The sequence below is a fragment of the Gavia stellata genome, chromosome 5 (genome assembly GCF_030936135.1).
Source record: "Gavia stellata isolate bGavSte3 chromosome 5, bGavSte3.hap2, whole genome shotgun sequence".
In the NCBI taxonomy this organism is placed as follows: Eukaryota; Metazoa; Chordata; class Aves; order Gaviiformes; family Gaviidae; genus Gavia; species Gavia stellata.
Genome location: NC_082598.1, coordinates 64,748,671 through 64,771,707, shown reverse-complemented (window position 1 = coordinate 64,771,707; position 23,037 = coordinate 64,748,671). Strand labels below are relative to the sequence as shown.

The following is a 23,037-nucleotide window of genomic DNA, read 5'->3' as shown; positions in this document are numbered from 1 at the left end:
GCCCTCCCGTCACTGCCGCGGCGCCATCTTGGGAGCGGCAAGACACATTGAGCATGCGCAGCACGACCAAGGGCCCTCTGGAGAGTGGTCTCCATTTAAGTAGGGGCCGGAAAGGCACCAGCCCTGAACGCGCATGCGCTGTTGTCCCAGAGGGGAAGAGGCGCATGCGCACTGCCCCTCGTGACGGGCAGTTTGGGAGTAGTGGGCAGCTGCGCCGCCATGTTGGAAGTGGTGTGGCGGGTGCCAGGGTGGCACCCCATTTCTGTCAGGGCAGGACTGGCTCCCCAGGCCCGCCATCCCCACTACGGCCTGGCCGAGTCGAGCTCCTCCAACCCCAGTATCACCGACATCCCCACAGGACACGACGTCCTGACGGGGGTCCAAAGCCACCCAGCCTTCCCCCCTGCCAAGCTGTTGGGGCGGCCAGGCCCAGGGCCACTCTGCCACACACCGTGAGGGAGAAACGAGGTGTGGAGGAAGATTACAGGGGTTTGAGCCCAGGGAAATTAAATTGTAGAGATTTGAGTATGAATTATGGAAATGTAGACATTTGCAGGAGTGCAGGTCACTCCACTCCCATCCAGCATCCATTTTCCAGAAAGAAAGGCTACCACCACAGGGAAGGTGCTGCCTTCTCCTGCGGCATAGGTGGGGATGGCCGGGTTTATCACACGCTGAGGCAGTTACGGGGCTCTGCAACCTCACAAACCACATCCAGCCTGGCACAGGGAGCTGCTTTTATCAGTACAGACAGTCCCAGCCTGCCGTCTCATGGTGCACCTAGGCAAGGCCCCTGCTGCGTGAAGGGACTGGTGTGTTCTCATCCATCTTCCCCTTGTCAAACCACCCCGGGCTCTGGAAAGGAGCTGAAACAGCCCGACTGGTCTCTTTTGTTCAACAACTTCGGTGTGTTTCATAACCCACCTTATCATGCTGCAAGCAGCTGTGACCGGGCTCTGGCTGCTGTGAGGGCCGATGCACAGCCAGGGCACTGTGTTTTCTGTGTGTGACATTGCCCAGCCATGACTGCCTGCCCGTGTTTTATGGGGACACCTGCTAGAGGGGATCTTGTCCTGTGGGTACAAGAGAGAAGAGCCCTGTCCAGGGTCAGCACTCAGCATGTCTTGTGCTTTTCCCCGCTGGGCTGGTGTGATTGGGAAGGTTTCTTTTTCTCCGTGTACAGCAGAGCCATCTCTTTTTTTTATAGCAATCCATGCTTTTTCTGCTAACACTCATCCCCTCATTCAAAGAGCACCCAGGGCCAAAATGAAATCTCCCCTCTCTGAGCCTGGGCAACAATCGTGTGTGCTCCCCTGAATAGTGCTGTATATCTCCTGAAAACCCAGCAAAAATGTTCCCTCACCCCTTCATGGGGTGACTGAGCCCTCAGAGCAAAGAAGGGGAGCTGGGATAGAGGCACCCAACCCATGTCGCCGCTGCCAGCTAGGGTGCAAAGGGTGAATAAATATACAGAAAGTCAGTCTGCCAATAAATAGTGTAAAAACTACCAGAGTCTGTGCAAACGTGAGGTGCAACGGCACATCCAAGGGGAGGCAGCAGAAAAAACCTGGCTTGCTGGTCAAATGAAAAAAGTCAAAGCAGCAGAGGTTATTTCTGGTAAAATGAAAAAGAAAGGGTAGAAACACTGCAGTTTGAACACGTTAAAATACAGTGCAAAAGGGCGCAAAGCACACCTGGGATCTTTGGGTTGTAAATACCCCCCCGGCTCATTGCTGGCAGTTTCTCCAGAGTCCCTTTCCAGCCCCTTCTCCCACCATCCCAAGTGGCAGCACTGCCCCACAGCTGTGGGCACAGAGAGGTACCCGCAGCCTGGCCCTGGCCAGCCTCACACCCAGCCCCACATCCCTGAGCCAACCTGCCCTCCCCATGGGGCTCCCCGAACCTGCTGCCCCCAGACCCGCCACCCCTCACCCTGCCTGCGCCGGCCGGGCTGGCAGCTGAGCGTGCGCTGCTTTTCTTCCCTGCCTTGGCAGAGCCCAACCGCTCCTCGGCGTAATTGGCCTCGCGAGGGCTTGGCTATTCCTGCGGTTCCTGTGCGGCTCCTCTCACCACCCTGTACCCAAGAGGGCTCTGAAGCCACTTGTGTTTCTCAGGGCATCTACAGGGCCAGGTGGGGACATGGCACAAGCAGAGGGATAGCCCCAGGCACTGACACCATGTCACCCTCAAGAGCTCCCCGCAGGGGCAGGGAAGGATGCTCCAAGGGTTGGGAGCAGCTCCCAGGACTTGGGACCCCGGGCACAGCCACCCTTATGTCGCACAGGCGGGGTGTAACCATTGTCACGCGTGTGGTGGTTTGTGCCTCAGTTTCTCCGCGGGGCATTGCTGTGCTACCGCGGAGAGGGGTGATAGCACCCATGTAGCAAGGGTGGGTGTGCAGCCAGGGCTGGGCTGGTGAGATGTCCCCTACCTCCAGGGGAGAGGATCAGGCAGAGCCAGGCTGTGCTGGAGGGAAACAAAGAGGCAAAAGGGTTTTTTCTTCTCCTTTTTTTTCTTTCCTTTTTTTTTTTTTTTAATTTGAAAATAACTTTCCATGGAAAAGGTTAAATTGCACACATATCGCTGCAGTTCTTCAGCATCGAGGCCCCGAAACAGGAAAATATAACAAAACCAACAAATAAAAAGGAGCATTGCCAATACAGATATAAACACCTACACTGACCCCCAAAGCCCCCCAAAGACATGGCCTTCACTCCCCAGCCCCGGGACACCGTCCCCAGCTGTGCGGTGGCATCCCAGGGCACTTCAGGTGTTGGCACCTGGGCAAAGCAGTGGCCCAGTCCCAGCTCTGCTGCTTGCGTGAGCCGAAGATGTTGGTTCTTAGCCTGTCCCACGCTTTACCGGCGGGATGCGGGACCTGCACTCCCACATCCACGGCTCCAACCCTCTCCCCAAATGTGGGTGCAAATTACTCCAAGGGTAATTTATATAGTTTTTTAAAGGCTTGTTTATTGATTCTTGCACTACAACTACACTCTCAATAAATTATATTGCTCACATTAAAGGTCCTAAGTGCTTTTGTAACCAAACAAGAAATTCTTTACAATCTTCCATTTTTCAGTAAGTCTAAGACATACAACTAAAACTACAGCTTCTACTTACTCCTACCTAATATCTACTCTAACTCTAATAACCTACAGCGAAGGAGAGGCAAAGGAGAGGCGAAGGATCCCGTTCTTGAGAGCTTCAAGTCAAGTTTCAGCAGAGTTTGGCTCCACTCCCGAAATGTTTCTGAGCTGCTTTGCAGAGACCTTGCCACACTCTCGCTGTGCTCCGAGCCAAAGGGCCAAAGCTTTGGTTTGTGTCAATCCCGGCGGCTCTCCCGGATGATGAGCTGCTCCCGGCTGGATGGAACTTCATCTCCACTGCCATCCCCAGAGCCCGTGGCACTCACAGTCTTTGGCCTGAGCTCCTGGATGGAGCCTGAATGTGGATTTCCTTCCTCCTTGGTCTCAGCTGGGAGCATTTGATGTGGAGTGACCCCATTGCCACCAGCTGATGGCCATGCCACAGTGTTTTCCTTACAGCTCCCCCAAAAATGCATTCTTAATCGGGGTCCTGCGTTGCCCTGGCAGCCACTCGTAACCTGATGGATGAGCAAAAGAAGTGGAGAGCAACAGTCTCAGACCAAAAAAACAGAGAGGGGCTATGTCAGCTGGTGAAAGACAGAGAGGGTTTATGGTGGCCTAGACCCTTCAGCAACTGCAGCGAGAATTTTGGCTATAAAAAATACGAAAGCTTGTTCTGGGAGCACCTCGGTCCCTACTGCTCCTCTCCTGCCAGGGCCAGTTCCTGGATCTTTAACGAAACCTGTTGCTGCTGCTCCAGGAATCCTCCCTCGCCTGGTCTTGGTTTACAGAACAATGAACACAAGCCTTTAAAAACAGTGAAAATATAAAACAACTCTCAAACTGTATTTCCCCTATCCCCCCCACTATTAAGAAATTCTAGTGCTAAAAATATAGGTTTCTTTGAATATATAATATATAATAGATTATATAAAAACATCTAAAGAGGCAGACTTGCTGAATTTATAAACCTTTTCTTCTTCCCTAGGCACAAGTCGGGAGGGAGGTTGAACTCGGAGAATCCAGAAGGGACCTCTATTTGCTTGCTAGCTAGTTATCACACTATATCTACTAACTACCCTAGATAGAGAAAGGAAAGAGAGACAGAAATGGAGAGACGAAAGGGTGAGGAAATTGCACTTAATCTATAGAGTCCTAAGCCGCCAGGAATCACATGTCTTGGATGGAATTTAGCAGGTGCTCTCCTTTAGCCCTGAAGGAACATATGTTGTGTCCATTTTCACAGAAAAAAAAAAAAGGATAATTCACATTTCTTCCTTTAAAAGTAAAAAAATAAGTAGCGTTCTATTTCTTCTCTCATGGACTAGAGACTTCTGATGTGTCCTTTAAAGATATATCAAGCAGTTCCTGTGGTGGTGTTTTTTTCTCCCCCCGGTGTTTCTGTGAATAATCTTATGATGAAGCTGGTAAAAATCACTGTGGATGTCTCTGTCTCTAGAAAATCTTGTCCCTTGTAAGTCCCAGCAGCATGGGGGGAGCATCCTACTAAAGTCTGTGTGGGCTTGGAATGGCAACTGGCCTCTTATAAAAGGGCCGTGAGACTGCTCCAGTCGCTCGCATCCACTGGCAAAGAGGTATCGTTGAGGTCAAACAACTGATCTATGTTGATGCAGTTGGAGAGGAGATCGTCTGTCTCTTCATCCCAGGGATGCTGCAGGAAAGACGTGGCCATCAAGGTTTCGTCAAAGTCCAGGTTGTTCAGGCTGGGTTCAGTGAGGACCTGCTCCTGCCCCTGAGGACAGTCGACGTGGTGCCCTTGTACCGTCAAGTCCGGGTTGCGTGTTGCGGGGCTTAGTGGAGGTGTGAACTCCAGATCCCCGAAAATGGAGAGGTCCCCACTCAGGTTGGTGTCTAAGATGGCCTCCCAGTCAAAGTCACCTTTCAGCGATCCCAGCTCGGTCTGCTCTTCCTGGGTCAGCAAGGCAGAGCTGGAAAGCCGCGACGCCTTGGCCGTTCGCTTGGGCAAGGGCTGCCTGCGCTTCTGGCCTGCTTTGCCATCCTCTGGATTCCGGTTCTCGTTGCCAGTGACTTTTTCAAATTCTTTCAGCAGCTGCTGCGACTCCGTGTTGACATAGAGGATGCTATCGGTGGTGCAAGTTGAAGTGGCTGAGTTGGTGACGCACCGTACTTCTTGCTGGGCTCTTCCGGTGAAGGACGGGGGGATCTGCACTGGGGGCATCCTCCGCTTTTTGAAGGCACCGTTCTTGAGCCGGTCAGCATGTTGGGGGTCCAGCTTCCAAAACCCGCCTTTCCCCGGCTCGCCCTTCTCCTGGGGGACCTTGATGAAGCACTTGTTCAAGGAGAGGCTGTGCCGGATGGAGTTCTAGACCCAAAAGAGAAAAAAACCCCAAGGCTGAATGCTTGTCTGCTACTGCAGCACCTACCTGTGTGGGAAGGCTGGTGGAAAAGCATGTTTTCAGCAAGGACCTTTGGGAAAAGAAAGCAGAAATGGCAACGTCAAGACATCCCGGGCTTCTGCCCAGCAGAAGCTCCTCCGCCCCGCAGAAACTCCCCTGCCCCGCGTCACCAGCAGAGTTTTCTTGCCTCCTGTCTAATCCAGCCAGAGGTGGCAGGAGCCAAGGGGTTCAAGCTAGGACTTGCCAACCAACGGGAAGCTTTTGGGCAACTCTCCTTGGCTGTAAACGGCGGCCATGGGGCCTTGAATCATGCAGAGCACTGAGAGAAACCAGCCAGACTTGCTCTAGGCCTGGAGCTAAGCTGGAGGAGGTCGGGTTCTCCTTCATGGGTAAGGAGGAAGAGGAGGGTCTTTACACCAATGTGGCCACGGCTTCATTAAAAGTGGCAACACATGGCAGCACCGTGGGGGACGGCATCATCAGGGCCCTCCTTGCATCCCCCAGTTCATCTGCGCCTCTTGCTAGGAAAAATATTTGGCCAAAAACCAGGCAGCATGCCTCCCCGCAGCCAGGCTGACAAAACCAGACAGGCAAAACCACAGAGACACGTGGGCTGTCCCACCTCAGCCCTGTGTGTCCCCAGTGGTGCCTCCTGGCCCAGGGAAGCTCGGTGTGAAATCACTGCATCTTCATCAACCACCACTCAAACGAGCCGGGGGGAAAAAAAAGGAAAAAAAAAAAAAAAGAGGAGTTTCTGCTCCCGTCGAGCTGTTCTGAAACCCTGAATGTGCCTGGAGTGATGTGAATAATCAGAAAGGAAACTCAGTTATTGGGTAAATAACCCAGCGTTGGACTCCACAAAGCCAAGACTGTATTAAGAGATTGGATATGGTAGAGGGTTTTTTTTTTTTAATGTTGCCTGGATATCTTTATGCTTATTCATCCAGAATCCGTAGTGCCGAATAGGAAAAACAAGGCTTGAATGCTTAGAGCTGTTGAAAAACACGCATACGTGCAACCCCCCCCCCCCCAAACCCCTCCTCTGGGCTGAAGCTCCTTGGGTGTGTTGGCTTTTCTCCAAAGCACTCAGCTCCCACAGGAATATATCCATCTCCCCCTGGAGTATGGGTGGCATGACCTTTCCAGGCTGTCTTCACGTACGGGAATCGGGATAGGGGATGAGAACACAGCCTCGAAAAGAAAGAAAGAAAGAGGAAGAAAAAAGGAAAGAAAAAAGGAAAGAAAGAAAGAAAGAGGAAGAAGAAAGGAAAGAAAGAAAGAAAGAGGAAGAAAAAAGGAAAGAAAGAAAGAGGAAGAAAAAAGGAAGGAAGGAATAAAGGAAGGAATGAAGGAAGGAAGGAAGGAAGGAAAGAAAGAAAGAAAGAAAGAGAAAGAAAGAGGAAGAAAAAAGGAAAGAAAGAAAGAAAGAAGAAAGAAAGAAGAAAGAAAGAAAGAAGAAAGAAAGAAGAAAGAAAGAAATAAGAAAGAAAGAAATAAGAAAGAAATAAGAAAGAAAGAAAGAAAGAAGAAAGAAAGAAGAAAGAAAGAAGAAAGAAAGAAAGAAGAAAGAAGAAAGAAAGAAAGAAGAAAGAAGGAAGAAAGAAAGAAAGAAAGAAAGAAGAAAGAAGAAAGAAAGAAAGAAATAAGAAAGAAAGAAATAAAAAAGTAGCAGGAACACAGGTAGCCCTGCAAACAATCCAGGCTGTGGTAACTCTGAATTTACAGTTTAACGAAATTTTACAAGGGTCAGAGACTTGCAAGCTGAATTCTCTGCTCCCCATCTCCCCTCCCCATCCCAAACTTCATTCAGCCTGGGCTGCCCTCTGTTATTACCCGGCCGGTTAACATATTTATCATTCCTGCCTGCAACAATCCTGTAAAGCCCCTGCATCTCTGCAGAGAGCGATTGAAAACCTTCTTTCTTTTTTTAATAAACACATTTAATTAAAACCGTGGTGATTACCCAGCCGTGAGTTTGCAGGAGAAAGTCAACGGACTGGCACACAGCTCCTCCTCCCGCATTGCTCCCATAGGTCCCCCTAGCACAGGGGAGGCTGGGGGACCCAGGTGGCCCTGGAGAGGGACCGGAGGGTTTCCTTCCCCGTGATGGGCTTCAAGAGCCGCTGAAGACCCACCTGCCTGGGGAGAAGGTGGGCAACGCCTGGGCAGGGGCTTTGCAGAGGTTTTGCCTGGGTGAGCACCGCTGCCGGGATCATTGGCACACTGCGCATTTGGGCTGGGAATAACCCGAGCGGAGGGACGAGCCACCCAGGTCCCTCCTGCCCTGCCACATCCTAGAAAGCCTCACGTGCCAGAGGTCCCTTCGCGTGATGGAGGAGGGCGGCGAGCCAAGGTGGCTGGGAAAAGCCCCTGTGCTTCAGGTTGTCCCCAAAGCTGGTGAGCCTGGGGGCTGTCCCCTACCCCCTGGGGACATGCTTGTGCTAGCTGGGGACAGCAGCTCTATTTGACCTCACAGTGGAGGCTGTGGAAAGCCCTCCCCAGCCCTGCGGGGAGAGGGGACAAGACAAGAGGGCTCCAAATCGCCTACCTGCCAGGTGGGATCAGCATGTCGGAAGTAGCAGAAGTTGTCAGTAATCCACTGGTAGATGGCAGAAAGGGTGACTTTGGGCTTATTGCTGGCCTCCATCGCCATGCAGATGAGGGTGGCGTAGGAGTAGGGCGGCTGGACGTGCGGGTTGGTCTTGTAGTCGATGTCGTCCATGAGCTGAGGGTTCACGGCCATGGTGTTGTGCGCCGTCCTCGAGGTGCAGGAGGAGATGGGATTGCAGGGAGTGTGGGGGATGCCCATGCACGCTGGGTCGGCGGCCAGGGGCGAGCATGGGGCAGCAAAGCTGGGGATCCTCTGACAGTTGTGGGGGTCCTGGCCGCTGGGGCAGCAGGAGGACTTGCCCATGCTGGGGTTGGCAATTGAGAAGTCCTGCAGCCACATGAGGCTGGTCAGGCTGTCATCCAGGTCGTCCGCGTCCCCCATGCTGCCCTTCTGCCCTCTGTTCTTTCCAGCTGGCAGGCGGCTCAGCCACCCCTCAGCCATGCCTTGGCACGTCAGCAGCTCTTGGTTCACGGGATACACGTGAAGAGGAGGGAGGGGACGGGGCAGATCCTGCAATAAAAACAGGGAGAGGGTTGAGGGTCTCTGAGGCGCAGCCGCTCTGTAGCACCCTGGCAGGGTTGGACCTGGGTGGTCCCGGTGCCGCTGGGTGAGACCCATCCCCGGGGTGCTGTGCACCGGAGCCGCAGTGCCCCACTCCCCCAGGGTGCAAAACATCTTCCAGTTCCCCTCTGGCTATCGACTGCCCTGGCTTTCATCCTATTTCTGCTCCTCCCTTCACCTGCCACCCCGAAAACACCCCGGCGGGGGCGAGCGCGGAGCCTCCCCAACACACCCTCGCTCAGAGCGAGCCGGGAGATTCAAGCTCCCGTTATCCCCGGGCTGGGGAGGCGGCGTCTGGCTTCGCTGCTGGGCTGTGATCCCGAAATCCCCTTTCTCCGGGCGAGCAGAGCGCTCTCCGAGAGCGGCCGAGCGACGCGGAGCGCTGCTCCGACTGCGCCGGGGCGGTTCGGGCCGGGGGTTCCACGGGTGGAATGACGCCGAACTCAACAGTCGGCGCGGGGGGAGTGGGAGTAGAACGTTCTCTCTCGCTCCAGCGAAAGAAACTTTTCCCGCAAAAAGAAGGCTCGGGGCAGCCGCAGCTTGTTCAGATGCCTGAGCCCCAGTGCCACCACCCCCCGGCCCCTGCCCGCAGTGAGGGAGAGCCCAGAAACGCTGGGGCGGGCGGGGGGGGGTAACAATGACAAGAACAATGGCAATGACAATGGCAATAACAGTAGCAATAAACGTCCTCCCCTCCCTCTGCAAACCCACCGCCCCTGACGGCGGCTTCGCCCGCACAGCCCGGCTGAGCCCTCGGCACTGCTAAAAGGGGCCAAAAAAAAAAAAAAACCCAACCCCAAAGCCCTGGGGGTGGCGGGGGGATTGGTGCTTTCCCCCCACCCGGTGAGCGGTGGCCCCGCGCGGTGCCAGGCCCTGCCCGCCCGGCCGCCGTGATTTGCCGGCCATAAAAGCATTCAAACGGTGAGTTGCAGTTGTGCATTCACAGGTTTTCTCTTAGGTAAAGTAGTTTACAGCTGTCAGAAATATTTTGTGTGTGATCTATAATTCTATGACGACAGCTTTAGTTGTACCTTGGGCGGGACTCGAACTTCAGCCTCCCGCACTCCAGCGGAGTGACGGTCACTTTGTCCTGCGGTGTCTTTGCTCTGCCCCTTGCTCACTCACTGTGCCCTGTTGTACCTTCTCTAGTCTTCGGACGAATGGTTCTCCTCGGGATAAAGAGAGACTCTTTCTTTCCCCAGGTATTTATAAGGACTGTGCAGTCGAGGCTGTGATCTGTAGTTTTGTTAATTCTGCTCTTCTTACTGCCTGTGACTGTTCTTCCCCCTTGCAGGCGATGGGAAGAGCCGTTGGCATAGCGCTCGTGAAGCGGTTTGGGTGGCGGGCTTGTTGTAAATATTCTGATTTTTTTTTAATCAAAATATGATTTTATATATATATATAAAAGGTTAAATTTAATTAATAAATAAATAAGTTAGGATTGTTAAGTTAGAAACAATAACCATAGGAACCTCACCAGGGAGTCGCCGTTCCATACTGAGGAACTAACAGTAACGAGATGGAACGATGAAGAACTGAATAGAAAAGTTTTGTTTGAGTCCTATGGCAGTGTGACCTGATATGCACCAGTGATGCTGCTTGAAAAATCCCCTTACCCTCCCATCTGATATGAATATCAAGAATGCCAATCAATAGATATTAATAGAAATAAACATTGATTATTCATAGGCATGGAAATTGACAGAAAATTATAAGCTAGAAAGTGATTATTAAAAGATTAAAGATTATATATATATATTCTGTATAAGGGTAACTAGGTATGGGCTATCCCTGATTTAATCATAAACTAGCATTTAACAATGTAGCATTGTGAAGAGGTAGAATTTGCTTGTCAAGAGAATGATAAGTTGTAGGCCTGGTCAGTAAACCGGGGAAAACTTAAGAAGATTCCAAGAATGGGATTTTGCAACCAAGCTGAGCATGCGCAAAGATGGGGTTCAACTAGAGGACACCGTGAGGAAGACTATGGACGACCACCAGATGACCTTAGACAGCCACCTGTGTACCTGGAGGCGAATGTGTCACGAGCATTTACATACATTAATGAGTTCTCGGAAATTGTATGAGTATGTTAATTGTTTCTTGGAAATGTGATGAATATGTATACTGATTGTATATAACTTCTGTAGCGGAGAAACTAAGTACGCACACGAGGTGGAGCGATCCCCTGTGCGTCCAGCGCTGCAGTAAAGAAGTGCCTGCTCACCTACGTACAGTGTGTAGGTGACTTTTTCTGTTAGAGATTTTTAACATGTTTAACAGTCATGTAACCCAAATGCATGTTAAATAGACAAGTTTTGCCCTTCTTCCTGATCTGTCTGGGAGATAATTCTCAGGAGGTCATAAACGGTATGTTCTGCTGTGCTTTAAAATAACCTGTCGCCAGAAATGTCTTCCTTAGTGCCTGCGCAGAGCGAGAACCTCCAGAAGCGAGGGCATGCTGACCCTCGGGTAGCTTCAAAGCAACGAATACTTGTAAAGAGGTTAAAAATCCAGTCCCCTGGTAGCAGCGTGCGTGTCTAAATCCACCTGACTCCACATCACTCAGCACTCAATCAAAAGTTTTTGTGGGTAGGGGTGGATGAAATCAATGTACTCTAGAGGCAGGTGCTAAAACTGGCCAGGCAGTTTATCTAAATAAATCAAAATTTACCTTTGAATGGAGTGTCATGCCTTTAGATGTAGGGGGGTGTATTGCTTTTTCCTTCCTTGGTCTGAGCACAGCGCAGTGAGAGGTGTTTCCACCTGGGGGAGGGAAACTCATCCAACAGCCATCATCAGCCTCAGGGCTTGTGGTCCTTGATGGAATCGGTAAGTGCTTGAGTGCTTGGGATAGCTTTAGTTGTGTGGTGCTTCTCATTCTGCTCCCAGCTTTTCCCATTAACGTTTGCTCTTTGGTTAATTTGTCTGTGCAGTGTTTAGTAAACATTCTCCATTCAGAGGTCTGAGTCCCTTCCCCCCCCCCCCCCCAAGGCAGGTAAACTACATGTGCCTTTCTTTGAAACCCCATGAATAGCTCTGGAGTTTATCTTGGGAGCAGAGAAAATAGGGACCCTTTAGAGCAGAGAAGAGACTTTAATACGAGAAGCACTGCAATGATATGCTGCTTGTGAGGAGGAAAGTACCTGCTTCAACTTCTTTTGGTAGCTTCTGCATTGTTTAGCAATAACGACTTAAAAGACTGATTACTTCTGTTACAGGACATCTTGAAAAACAAGGGTTAAAAGTAAGAGAGAAGAATGTAAAGAAGATGCTTCATAACAACTGCACCTGGCACTTAGACATATTAGAGATAAAGACTGTCTTCACCAGCTCTCTGCTAACTAGCAATAACGATTAACACAAGGACGAATCGTAGAAAAATAGAATGGACTGCCAAAACAGTGCCCTAGAGTTAACCTGTCTCATTATAATCTCATTATAATGGTAAGGAACACACCTCCTAGCTAGAAAAGCCCCCAACCCAATTAAGCCCCCTACTCTCTCAGCAGGTGTGGTGAATTAAAAGAGAACTGTAACTTTAAGATGAAGTAAGAAAAGTATTAACCAAGAGTTAATTAAGGGGTAGAACCTGGAGGCGTAACTAACTTTGTTAACTGTTTTAAGTACCTTTTCATGATTTTAACCCGGTGTGCATGTCAGGAGGAGAAATCCCCTTGCACCCGGGACCGCAATAAACACGCCTGCTTTATAACTCTGTGTGAGTTGTGAAGTTTGTTTCCACGTGTCAATACTGGAATACTGTCAGTACTGTCAATACCCCAATACAGCCCGAGGGGTCCCGTCCCGTCGGGCAGAGCCCGGCGGAGACCTGCGCAGGGGACGGGCGGGAGCGGCGGCAGCAGGAAAACGCTCCCGAGCCGGTCCCCTCCCGGGGCCGGCCCGGGCCGGGCTTCCCGAGCGGGGCGCGCCCCCGGGAGCGGGGCGAGCCCGGGCGCGGCTGGCTACCGAGCCCGGCTGGCTACCGAGCCCGGCGGCGGGGCCGGGCCGGCCGGCAGCGCCGAGCACCGGGCGCAGTCTGCCGCGGGTGCGGCCGAGGGCCGGCGCGGGCTTCGTCCCGGCCGGCACCGTGCGCCTCCGGGGAGCCCCGGGACGGCGGCAGCCGGCTCGGCCCCTCGGCGTCCTTGTCGCCGCCCGGGACACGGGGACCCCCGGGGCGCTCCCCGGCCCCCGGCAGCGTCCTGCCCCCCCACCCCCGCCGGAGCGGGGCAGGACGCGGAGCTGCAGCGCCCGGTGCGCGGTGCCGAGGGGCCGGTTCCTGCCCGCCATCGCCTGCGGCGGGAGGAACGGCATCGCGCCCGCGGGCAACGCTGCCCGCCCCGCCCGCCCCTGCCGCTGCGCCCCGACCGGCCGGGGGGGCTCGGCTTGGCCCAGCTCGGGTCGTTTCGTCTCCGCTCCGATCCCCTCGGCCCGGCGGGACTCGGCGGGGCGGGTCTGGGCCGGGCCCGGTGCCGGTGCCGCAGCCCCCGCCCAGGCGAACCGGCCCGGGCGCTGCCCACGCAGGAGCTCTCCTCGGGCGGGTCCCGGGACACCCCTGCCGAGCTCCGCCGAACCCCCCTCGCTGGGCGGCAGCCGGCGGGACCGAGAGACCCCGGCGGGCGCAGGGCAGAGGCGCGGCGGTCCCGGCCCGCCCCTCCCCGCCCCTCCCGGGACAGAGGGGTCCGCAGCGGCTGTCCCGGGGCTGCTGCCCCACGCCCACCCGTGCGGCGGCACCGAAGCGGGTGGAAGAGGCCCCCGGCTGCCGACCCCAAACGCGCCCCCCCGCAGGAGCTCCCGGAGCGAGGGGGCCCTGGCCGGGGACGCCCGGCTGGCTCCAGCCCCGGGACGCGGAGCATCTCCCACGGGAGGCGGTTCCGCCGCCGCCGAGCCCCGCTGCGGGGAGCGGGGTGGGGAGCGTCCCGCCGGCGACCCGCCACGTCCCGGGTGGGCAGCGCGCGCGCGCACCCGCGTGTGCATTTGTTTTTCCCCGCGGCCGTTTCACAGCAGTTTGTAATAACGGGGCCGCGGGCGGGGACGGGGGGCGGAGCCGGGGCGAAGGGGCGGGGCCGGGGCGGGGGGCGGAGCCGGAGCGAAGGGGCGGGGCCGGGGCGGGGGGCGGAGCCGGAGCGAAGGGGCGGAGCCGGAGCGAAGGGGCGGAGCCGGGGCGGGGGCCGGAGCCGGAGCGAAGGGGCGGAGCCGGGGCGGGGGACAGAGGCGGGGCGGGGGGCGGAGCCGAGGCGAGGGGCGGAGCCGGAGCGAAGGGGCGGAGCCGGAGTGATGTGGCGTGGCCGGAGCGAAGGGGCGGAGCCGGGGCGGGGGGACGGAGGCTGGGCGGGGGGCGGAGCCGAGGCGAGGGGCGGAGCCGGAGTGAAGTGGCGGGGCCGGAGTGAAGTGGCGGAGCCGACGCGGGGGACGGAGCCGGGGCGGGGGGCGGAGCCGGAGCGAAGGGGCGGAGCCGGAGCGAAGGGGCGGGGCCCGTCCGGCGGGTTCTCTGCCGGGGAAGGGGCGGAGGGGGTGGTCCGCTCCCGGGGCCTGAGCGCTGCCCGGGAGCAGAGGCGGGACGGCGGGGAGGAGGAAGGGGGCGGCCGGGGTGCGGGACCAGGCGGGCGGTGGGCGAGCGGAGCGCAGGGCTCGTGTCGGCCACGTCCCGCGGCGAGAACCGGGCTCCCGCGGGGCGGCGGGGGGGTCACGGCCGGAGCGGGGAACTGCCGGGGGTCGGGGAGCGTGCGGGACTCGCTCCGGGGGAGCGGGGGGCTGCGGAGGCAGTGGCGGGGCCCGAGGGGGAGAAGCTCTCGCAGCGCGACCGGGACAGAGGAGACACAGACGGCAACTGCGGCAGAGGAGACCGACGCTCCGCTTTTATTGCGCGCACGGCCGGGCAGCGAGCGGAGGCTCCGTCCCGTCGGAGCAGCGCGCCCGCAGCCTTTCCGAGCGGGACACGTCCGGCACAGGGCAGGAGACCCCCGGGGACCTGTGCCGGTCCGCCCCAACAGCCAAAACGGTGGTGCACTCCTCCAGGGCAGCGCTGTGAAGGCCTCCGGAAAACCTGTGTTTTGGAATATCAAAAAAAAAGTGAAAAGCCCTAAAGGGCTCCCAAAATAGTAAATGGTGACGCGCTCCAAACAAGCCCCAGAGTACAGAGCTACAAAAAAGTGCCGGGTTGGAGGGATCCAAAAAAGCCCCAGGGTACAGGACTACCTCCAAAAATTACTCCAAACTGTGCAGGGCTCATACCAAAAAATTACTCCAAACGGTGCAGGGATCCTGCCAAAAAATTACTCCAAATGGTGCAGGACTGCCCAAAAATCCTCCAGGGCAGTGCTGTTAAGGCCTCTGGAAAAAACAGGTTTGGTAATATTCCAAAAAGGTCCAAAGGCGTAAAGGGCTCCCAAAAAACTAAATAGTGACACACTCCAAAGAAGCCCAAGGGTACAGAGGTACAAAAGAGAAACGGTTTGGAGAGCTCCCACAAAAACGAAACGGTGCAGGACCATCCAAAAAAATTAAAGGAGAATGGCTCCCAAAAAACCAAAAGGTGATGCATTCCTCTGGGAGGTCGGCGTGGCGATACAATCCAGAAATCACAGGTTTTGTAATATTCCAAAAAATAGCAAAACCAGAAAGGGCATCCAAAACCCCCCCAAAAAATGGTGACCCTTGCAAAACAAGACCAAGGGTACAGAGCTCAAAAAAAGCCCCAGGGTGCAGAACGCCTTCCAAAAAATACACGAAAGGGTGCAGGGCTCCCTCCAAAAATTACTCCAAATGGAGCAGGGCTCCCAAAAAAATATTCCATAGGGTGCAGGGCTCCCCCAAAATACTCCAAATGGTGCAGGGCTCCCTCCAGAAATTACTCCAAATGGTGCAGGGCTCCCTCCAAAAATTACTCCAAATGCTGCAGGGCTCCCAAAAAAATATTCCATATGGTGCAGGGCTCCCAAAAAAATATTCCATATGGTGCAGGACTCCCAGGAAAAAAATATTCCATATGGTGCAGGACTCCCAAAAATTACTCCAAACTGTGCAGTACTCCCCAAGAGGTACTCCAAATGATGCAAGACTCCCACAAAACCCAAATGGTGATGCTCCCCTCCGGGGAGGGGCGGCGCGGTGATACTCACCTCTGGCGGGGCAGCTCTCCGATGCTCTCCTCCGGGTGGGGGGGCTGGCGAGGCGATGCTCTCCATGACACGGGGGGGTCGTCGTGACGATGCACTCCAGAAATAACGGGCTTTGTAATATTCCAAAAGACAGCAAAACCAGAAAGAGCACCCAAAAACCAAAACAGTGACCCTTGCAAAACAAGGCCAAGGGTACAGAGCTCAAAAAAAGCCCCAGGGTGCAGGACGCCTTCCAAAAAAGTCTCCAAAAGTTGCAGGACTTCCTCCAAAAATACTCCAAACGTGGTAGGGCTCCCTCCAAAAATTGCTCCAAACCGTGCAGGACTCCCCCAAAATTTACTCCAAACGGTGCAGGACTCCCTCCAAAATTACTCCAAACCGTGCAGGACACCCCAAAAAATTAGTCCAAATCGTGTAGGGCTCCCCAGGAAATACTCCAAAGGGTGCAGGACTCCCCCAAAAATATTCCAAATGGTGCAGGACTCCCAAAAAACCCAAGTGGTGATGCTCTCCTCCGGGGGGTGCAGGTGGCATGGTGATACTCTCCTCCGGGGCATGGCAGGGCGGCGTGGCGATGCTCTCCTCTGGGTGGGGGTGCTGGCGCGGTGATGCACTCCAGAAATCACAGATTTTGTAATATTCCAAAAAACAGCAAAACCAGAAAGGGCACCCAAAAAACAAAACGGTGACCCTTGCAAAACAAGGCCAAGGGTACAGAGCTCAAAAAAAGCCCCAGGGTGCAGGACTCCTTCCAAAAAATACACCAAAGGGTGCAGGGCTCCCTCCAAAAATTACTCCAAAGCGTGTAGGACTCCCCAAGAAAAAGTTCAAATAGGGGAAGGATCCCCCGAAATACTCCAAATGGTGCAGGCCTCCCTCCAAAATTTACTCCAAATGGTGCAGGACTCCCAGAAAAAATATTCCGTATGGTGCAGGACTCCCAAAAATTACTCCAAACTGTGCAGTACTCCCCAAGAGGTACTCCAAATGATGCAAGACTCCCACAAAACCCAAATGGTGATGCTCCCCTCCGGGGAGGGTCGGCGCAGTGATACTCACCTCTGGCGGGGCGGCTCTCCGATGCTCTCCTCTGGGCGGGGGGGCTGGCGAGGCGATACTCTGCATGACACGGGGGGTCGTCGTGGCGATGCACTCCAGAAATAATGGGCTTTGTAATATTCCAAAAGACAGCAAAACCAGAAAGAGCACCCAAAAACCAAAATGGTGACCCTTGCAAAACAAGGCCAAGGGTACGGAGCTCAAAAAAAGACCCAGGGTGCAGGACGCCTTCCAAAAAAGTCTCCAAAAGCTGCAGGACTTCCTCCAAAAATACTCCAAACGTGGTAGGGCTCCCTCCAAAAATTGCTCCAAACCGTGCAGGAGTCCCCCAAAAATTTCTCCAAATGGTGCAGGAGTCCCCCCAAAATTACTCCAAACCGTGCAGGACTCCCCAAAAAATTACTCCAAACCGTGCAGGACTCCCCAAAATATTACTCCAAACTGTGTAGGGCTCCCCAAGAAATACTCCGAAGGGTGCAGGACTGCCCCAGAAATATTCCAAATGGTGCAGGACTCCCCAAAAACCCCAAATGGTGATGCTCTCCTCTGGGGGGTGCAGGTGGCATGGTGATACTCTCCTCCGGGGCATGGCAGGGCGGCGTGGCGATGCTCTCCTCTGGGTGGGGGGGCCAGCGCCGTGATGCACTCCAGAAATCACAGATTTTGTAATATTCCAAAAACCAGCAAAACCAGAAAGGGCACCCAAAAAACAAAACGGTGACCCTTGCAAAACAAGGCCAAGGGTACAGAGCTCAAAAAAAGCCCCAGGGTTCAGGACTCCTTCCAAAAAGTACACCAAAGGGTGCAGGGCTCCCTCCAAAAATTACTCCAAAGCGTGTAGGACTCCCCAGGAAAAACTTCAAATAGGGGAAAGAACCCCCGAAATACTCCAAATGGTGCAGGCCTCCCTCCAAAATTTACTCCAAATGGTGCAGGACTCCCAAAAAAATATTCCATATGGTGCAGGACTCCCAAAAAAAATATTACATACGGTGCAGGACTCCCCTAAAAATATTCCATATGGTGCAGGACTCCCTAAAAAAGTATTACATACAGTGCAGGACTCCCAGAAAAAATATTCCATATGGTGCAGGACTCCCCCCAGAAATTGCTCCAAACCGTGCAGGACTCCCAAAAAATTACTCTAAACGGTGCAGGACTCCCCAAGAGGTACTCCAAATGATGCAAGACTCCCAAAAAACCCAAATGGTGATGCTCCCCTCCGGGGAGGGTCGGCGCAGTGATACTCACCTCTGGCGGGGCGGCTCTGCAATGCTCTCCTCTGGGTGGGGGGGCTGGCGAGGCGATGCTCTCCATGACAGGGGGGGTCGTCGTGGCGATGTACTCCAGAAATAACGGGCTTTGTAATATTCCAAAAGACATCAAAACCAGAAAGGGCACCCAAAAACCAAAACGGTGACCCTTGCAAAACAAGGCCAAGGGTACAGAGCTCAAAAAAAGCCCCAGGGTGCAGGACGCCTTCCAAAAAAGTCTCCAAAAGCTGCAGGACTTCCTCCAAAAATACTCCAAACGTGGTAGGGCTCCCTCCAAAAATTGCTCCAAACCGTGCAGGACTCCCCAAAAAATCAGTCCAAACCATGCAGGACTCCCCAAAAAATTAGTCCAAACTGTGTAGGGCTCCCCAAGAAATACTCGAAAGGGTGCAGGACTCCCCCAAAAATATTTCAAATGGTGCAGGACTCCTAAAAAACCCCAAATGGTGATACTCTCCTCCGGGGCATGGCAGGGCGGCGCGGCGATGCTCTCCTCTGGGTGGGGGGGCCGGTGAGGTGATCCTCTCCACGGGATGGGCGTGCTGGCGCGGTGATGCACTCCAGAAATCACAGGTTTTGTAATATTCCAAAAACCAGCAAAACCAGAAAGGGCACCCAAAAAACAAAACAGTGACCCTTGCAAAACAAGAACAAGGGTACAGAGCTCAAAAAAAGCCCCAGGGTGCAGGACGCCTTCCAAAAAATACACGAAAGGGTGCAGGGCTCCCTCCAAAAATTACTCCAAATGGAGCAGGGCTCCCAAAAAAATATTCCATAGGGTGCAGGGCTCCCCCAAAATACTCCAAATGGTGCAGGGCTCCCTCCAGAAATTACTCCAAATGGTGCAGGGCTCCCTCCAAAAATTACTCCAAATGCTGCAGGACTCCCCCCAAAATTACTCCAAACCGTGCAGGACTCCCTAAAAAATTACTCCAAACCGTGCAGGACTCCCCAAAATATTACTCCAAACTGTGTAGGGCTCCCCAAGAAATACTCCGAAGGGTGCAGGACTCCCCCAGAAATATTCCAAATGGTGCAGGACTCCCAAAAAACCCCAAATGGTGATGCTCTCCTCTGGGGGGTGCAGGTGGCACGGTGATACTCTCCTCCGGGGCATGGCAGGGAGGCCCAGCAATGCTCTCCTCCGGGTGGGGGGGCCGGCGTGGTGATCCTCTCCACGGGATGGGGGGGGCGGCGCAGTGATGCGCTCCAGAAATCACAGGTTTTATAATATTCCAAAAACCAGCAAAACCAGAAAGGGCACCCAAAAAACAAAACAGTGACCCTTGCAAAACAAGACCAAGGGTACAGAGCTCAAAAAAAGCCCCAGGGTGCAGGACGCCTTCCAAAAAATACAAGAAAGGGTGCAGGGCTCCCCCAAAATACGCCAAATGGTGCAGGGCTCCCTCCAAAAATTACTCCAAATGCTGCAGGGCTCCCAAAAAAATATTCCATATGGTGCAGGGCTCCCAAAAAAATATTCCATGTGGTGCAGGGCTCCCAAAAAATATTCCATGTGGTGCAGGACTCCCAAAAAGATACTCCATATGGTGCAGGACTCCCAAAAAATTACTCCAAACCATGTAGGACTCCCCAAGAGGTACTGCAAATGATGCAAGACTCCCACAAAACCCAAATGGTGATGCTCTCCTCTGTGGGGTGCAGGTGGAATGGTGATGCTCTCCTCCAGGGCGGGGCAGTGCGGCGATGCTCTCCACGGGATGGGGGGGCAGCGCGGTGATGCACTCCAGAAATAACGGGTTTTGTTATATTCAAAAAAATAGCAAAACCAGAAAGGGCACCCAAAAAAAAAGAAAAGCCGGTCACCCTTGCAAAACAAGACCAAGGGTACAGAGCTCCAGAAAAGCCCCAGGGTGCAGGACTCCCTCCAAAAGTTACTCCAAATGGTGCAGGACTCCCTCCAAAAGTTACTCCAAACGGTGCAGGACTCCCTCCCTGTCTCGTCGGTGCACAGTTTTATGGGACAATCTAATGCAGACATAAAACGGAAATTACAAAAGTTAGAGGGGGCAGATGCCCGCTCATTGGATTAAATGTTAGAAAATGCCTGGAAAGTGTCTAACAACAGAGAAAAGGTGGAAGAGGAAAAGCAGGCAAAGGAGAAGTTTAAGGACAACAGGATGCTGGCAGTAGCCGTAGCCCAGGAAACTATTACATTCAGAGGACAGGGCTATCGAGGTCCAAAGGGGAGGAGGTTTCCCGGTGGAGCACAAAGGGCCAGAATACCGTTGGAGAAAAATCAGTGTGCTTACTGCAAACAGAAAGGACACTGGAAAAGGGAGTGCCCGCAGTTAAGAAGACAAGGTCGTGAGGAGATGCCAAATCAGGCTGCTAACATGATGACAATAGATTCAGACTGAGGGAGACCGGGGGAAGAATCGGAACCCTCCCCAACAGAACCCCTCCTTAGAGTAAAGTTGGGGGATGAAAAAGTACAATTTTTAGTAGATACGGGGGCCGCTTATTTGGTATTGAATACATGCAAGGCTAATTTGAGTAATCAGAGTACATCAGTTATTGGTACCACGGGGCAGAAAGAAAATCGGCCACTTTTCCAGCCTTTGAAGTATACAATTGGGAAAAAGGTGTTAACCCATCCATTTCTTTATATCCCAGATTGCCCTGTGCCGCTAATTAGGATGAGACATATGAAGTAAATTGAATGCACAAACTACTTTTGAAAAAGGAAAAACCCAAATCCATATTCCTGACAATAAAGCTTTGGATGCTCAAGTTTTTATGTTACAGAAGGAAGCCAAGTTACAGGAAATACCAGAAGAAGCTGAAAAGGCTGTAACCCCTCCAGTATGGGCTTCAAGGAGCACCAGGACGATCCCGAGTGGCAGAAACAGTAATCACCCAGCTGAAACCGGATGCCAGACCGGTAAGATGGAAACAGTACCCGATTAAATCAGAAGCAAGAAAAGGATTAGAACCATTAATAGAACAATTTGTAAATTTTGGATTATTAACAGAATGTCAATCAGAATACAACACTCCGAGATCTTGCCAATTAAAAATCCGCACTCAGAAGAGCATAGGTTGGTCAGGACTTAAGGGCTATAAATCAAATCGTGCAGGACGTTCACCTGGCAAACCCGTATACTCTCTTGACCACCCTGAAGGAAACGCACAAATGGTTTACTGTATTGGACTTCAAAGATGCGTTCTTTTGCCTTCCGCTAGCAGCTGAGAGTCAGGAACTGTTCGCTTTTGAGTGGGAAAGCCCTAAGACCGGAAGAAAAACTCACTTGTGCTGGACAGTATTACCACAAGGATTTAAGAATAGCCCCATGATCTTTGGACATCAATTAGCCAGAGAATTAGAAGACTGGCAAAAGAGGCATAAAAATACCACCTTGCCAGAGTACGTAGATGACATAGTGTTAGCAACAAGTGACAAGAAAGATTCCATATAAATGACAATAGACCTCCTCAACTTTTTGGGGTTGGCAGGGTACAAGGTGTCCCCGAAAAAGACACAGATCGCCCAGCAGGAAGTAACAGATTTGGGGTACACAATTTCCCAGGGCCAGCGTAGTCTTGGAACCGAGAGAAAAAGAGGCCATTTGCCAGATTCCCGAACCGAAATCGAAACAAGAGCTCAGAGCATTTCCCGGAATGGCTGGATGGTGTCGCCTGTGGATAACAAATTTTGGACTCACTGTGGAACCCCTATACAAAGCTGTACAAGGGGAGGGAAACCTCCTTGTCTGGACTCAGGAGTGCAGAAATGCATTTATGAAATTGAAACAAGCTTTAATGAATGCTCCAGCCCTAGGCCTTCCGAATTTGGAAAAACCATTTAAATTATTTGTGCATGAAAGATTGCATATTGCTCTAGGGGTACTGGCCCAGAAGCTGGGATCCTGGAAAAGACCCGTGGGTTATTTTTCAAAACTGGGACCTGTTTGGAGGTGGTAGCAGCTTTATGCGGAACGGAACACGGAAAACAGGTTACGCAGTGGTAACCATTAAGGAAGTAACTGAGGCAAAAGCTCTGCCGTCCAACACTGGCCCAGAAAGCAGTGCTCGTAGCCTTGCTGAGAGCACTACAACTTTCGAAAGCCCAAACTGTTAATATATGGACAGATTCAAAATTTGCCTTCGGAGTGGTCCACGCTCATGGAGCTTGGGGATCATGCCTGGGGATCTCAAGGATCTCCCATCAAATACGGGCCAACAATCCAACAACTATTGCATACAATTAATCTACCCCGATTAGTGGCAATTATGCATTGCAAGGCACATCAAACTGGAAATAGCCCAATGCATATAGGAAACCACATGGCAGGTAGACCTGCGAGAGAAGCAGCTGAAGGTCAAATATTGTAGTTTTGCTGGAAAAGGTTCAGAGGTTGGGACCTGAGAATCCGCAGTATACACCAGAAGACAATCCATTGGCTAATCTACTGAAAGCGATTAAAAACCAAGAGGGGTAGCGGGTGACTCCTTCACATCAAGTAATAGTTACACAGGAAATTATGCGTGAATTGGCTAATAAGCAACACCAAGAAACTCACTGGGGAATTCAAACAATGGTGGAAGCATTAAAAACACAAGTGCTAAGTGTACGAATGACTGGAATAATTAAAAACATAGTGAAGAAATGTGAGTTATGCCTGAAGAACAATCCTCACTTACCCCAAAGACCTTTACCAGGGGTGACAAAGAGAGGAAACAGTCCAGGAGACTATTGGCAAATAGACTTTTCTGAATTACCATGGCAAAATGGATACATTAGATACTTCCTCAGGCTGGCCAGAAGCTTTCCCTTGTCGCCTACAGGAGACTGGCCTGGAGGGCAAAGGGGCCGAAGGCAACTGGTTGAACTTCAAGGACAACAGCCCCCACCTCCCCAGGCACCAGAAGGGTCCGTGCCAAAACACAGGGTCCGTCACAAGTAGCAGAAGGCCAGCACTG

At 53.0% G+C, this 23,037-nt stretch overlaps 1 protein-coding gene across 1 annotated transcript; it reads right to left on the bottom strand.

Annotated features, from left to right (window-relative positions):
• Positions 1-4,632: 4,632 nt before the first annotated feature.
• On the bottom strand, positions 4,633-8,519 carry LOC132317099 (forkhead box protein J1-like). Its single transcript, XM_059818066.1, has 2 exons — positions 8,016-8,519; positions 4,633-5,433 (listed from the first exon to the last, which is right to left on the bottom strand). Exons 1-2 carry the CDS (start codon positions 8,517-8,519, stop codon positions 4,633-4,635), a joined length of 1,305 nt encoding a protein of 434 aa, XP_059674049.1.
• Positions 8,520-23,037: the final 14,518 nt, after the last annotated feature.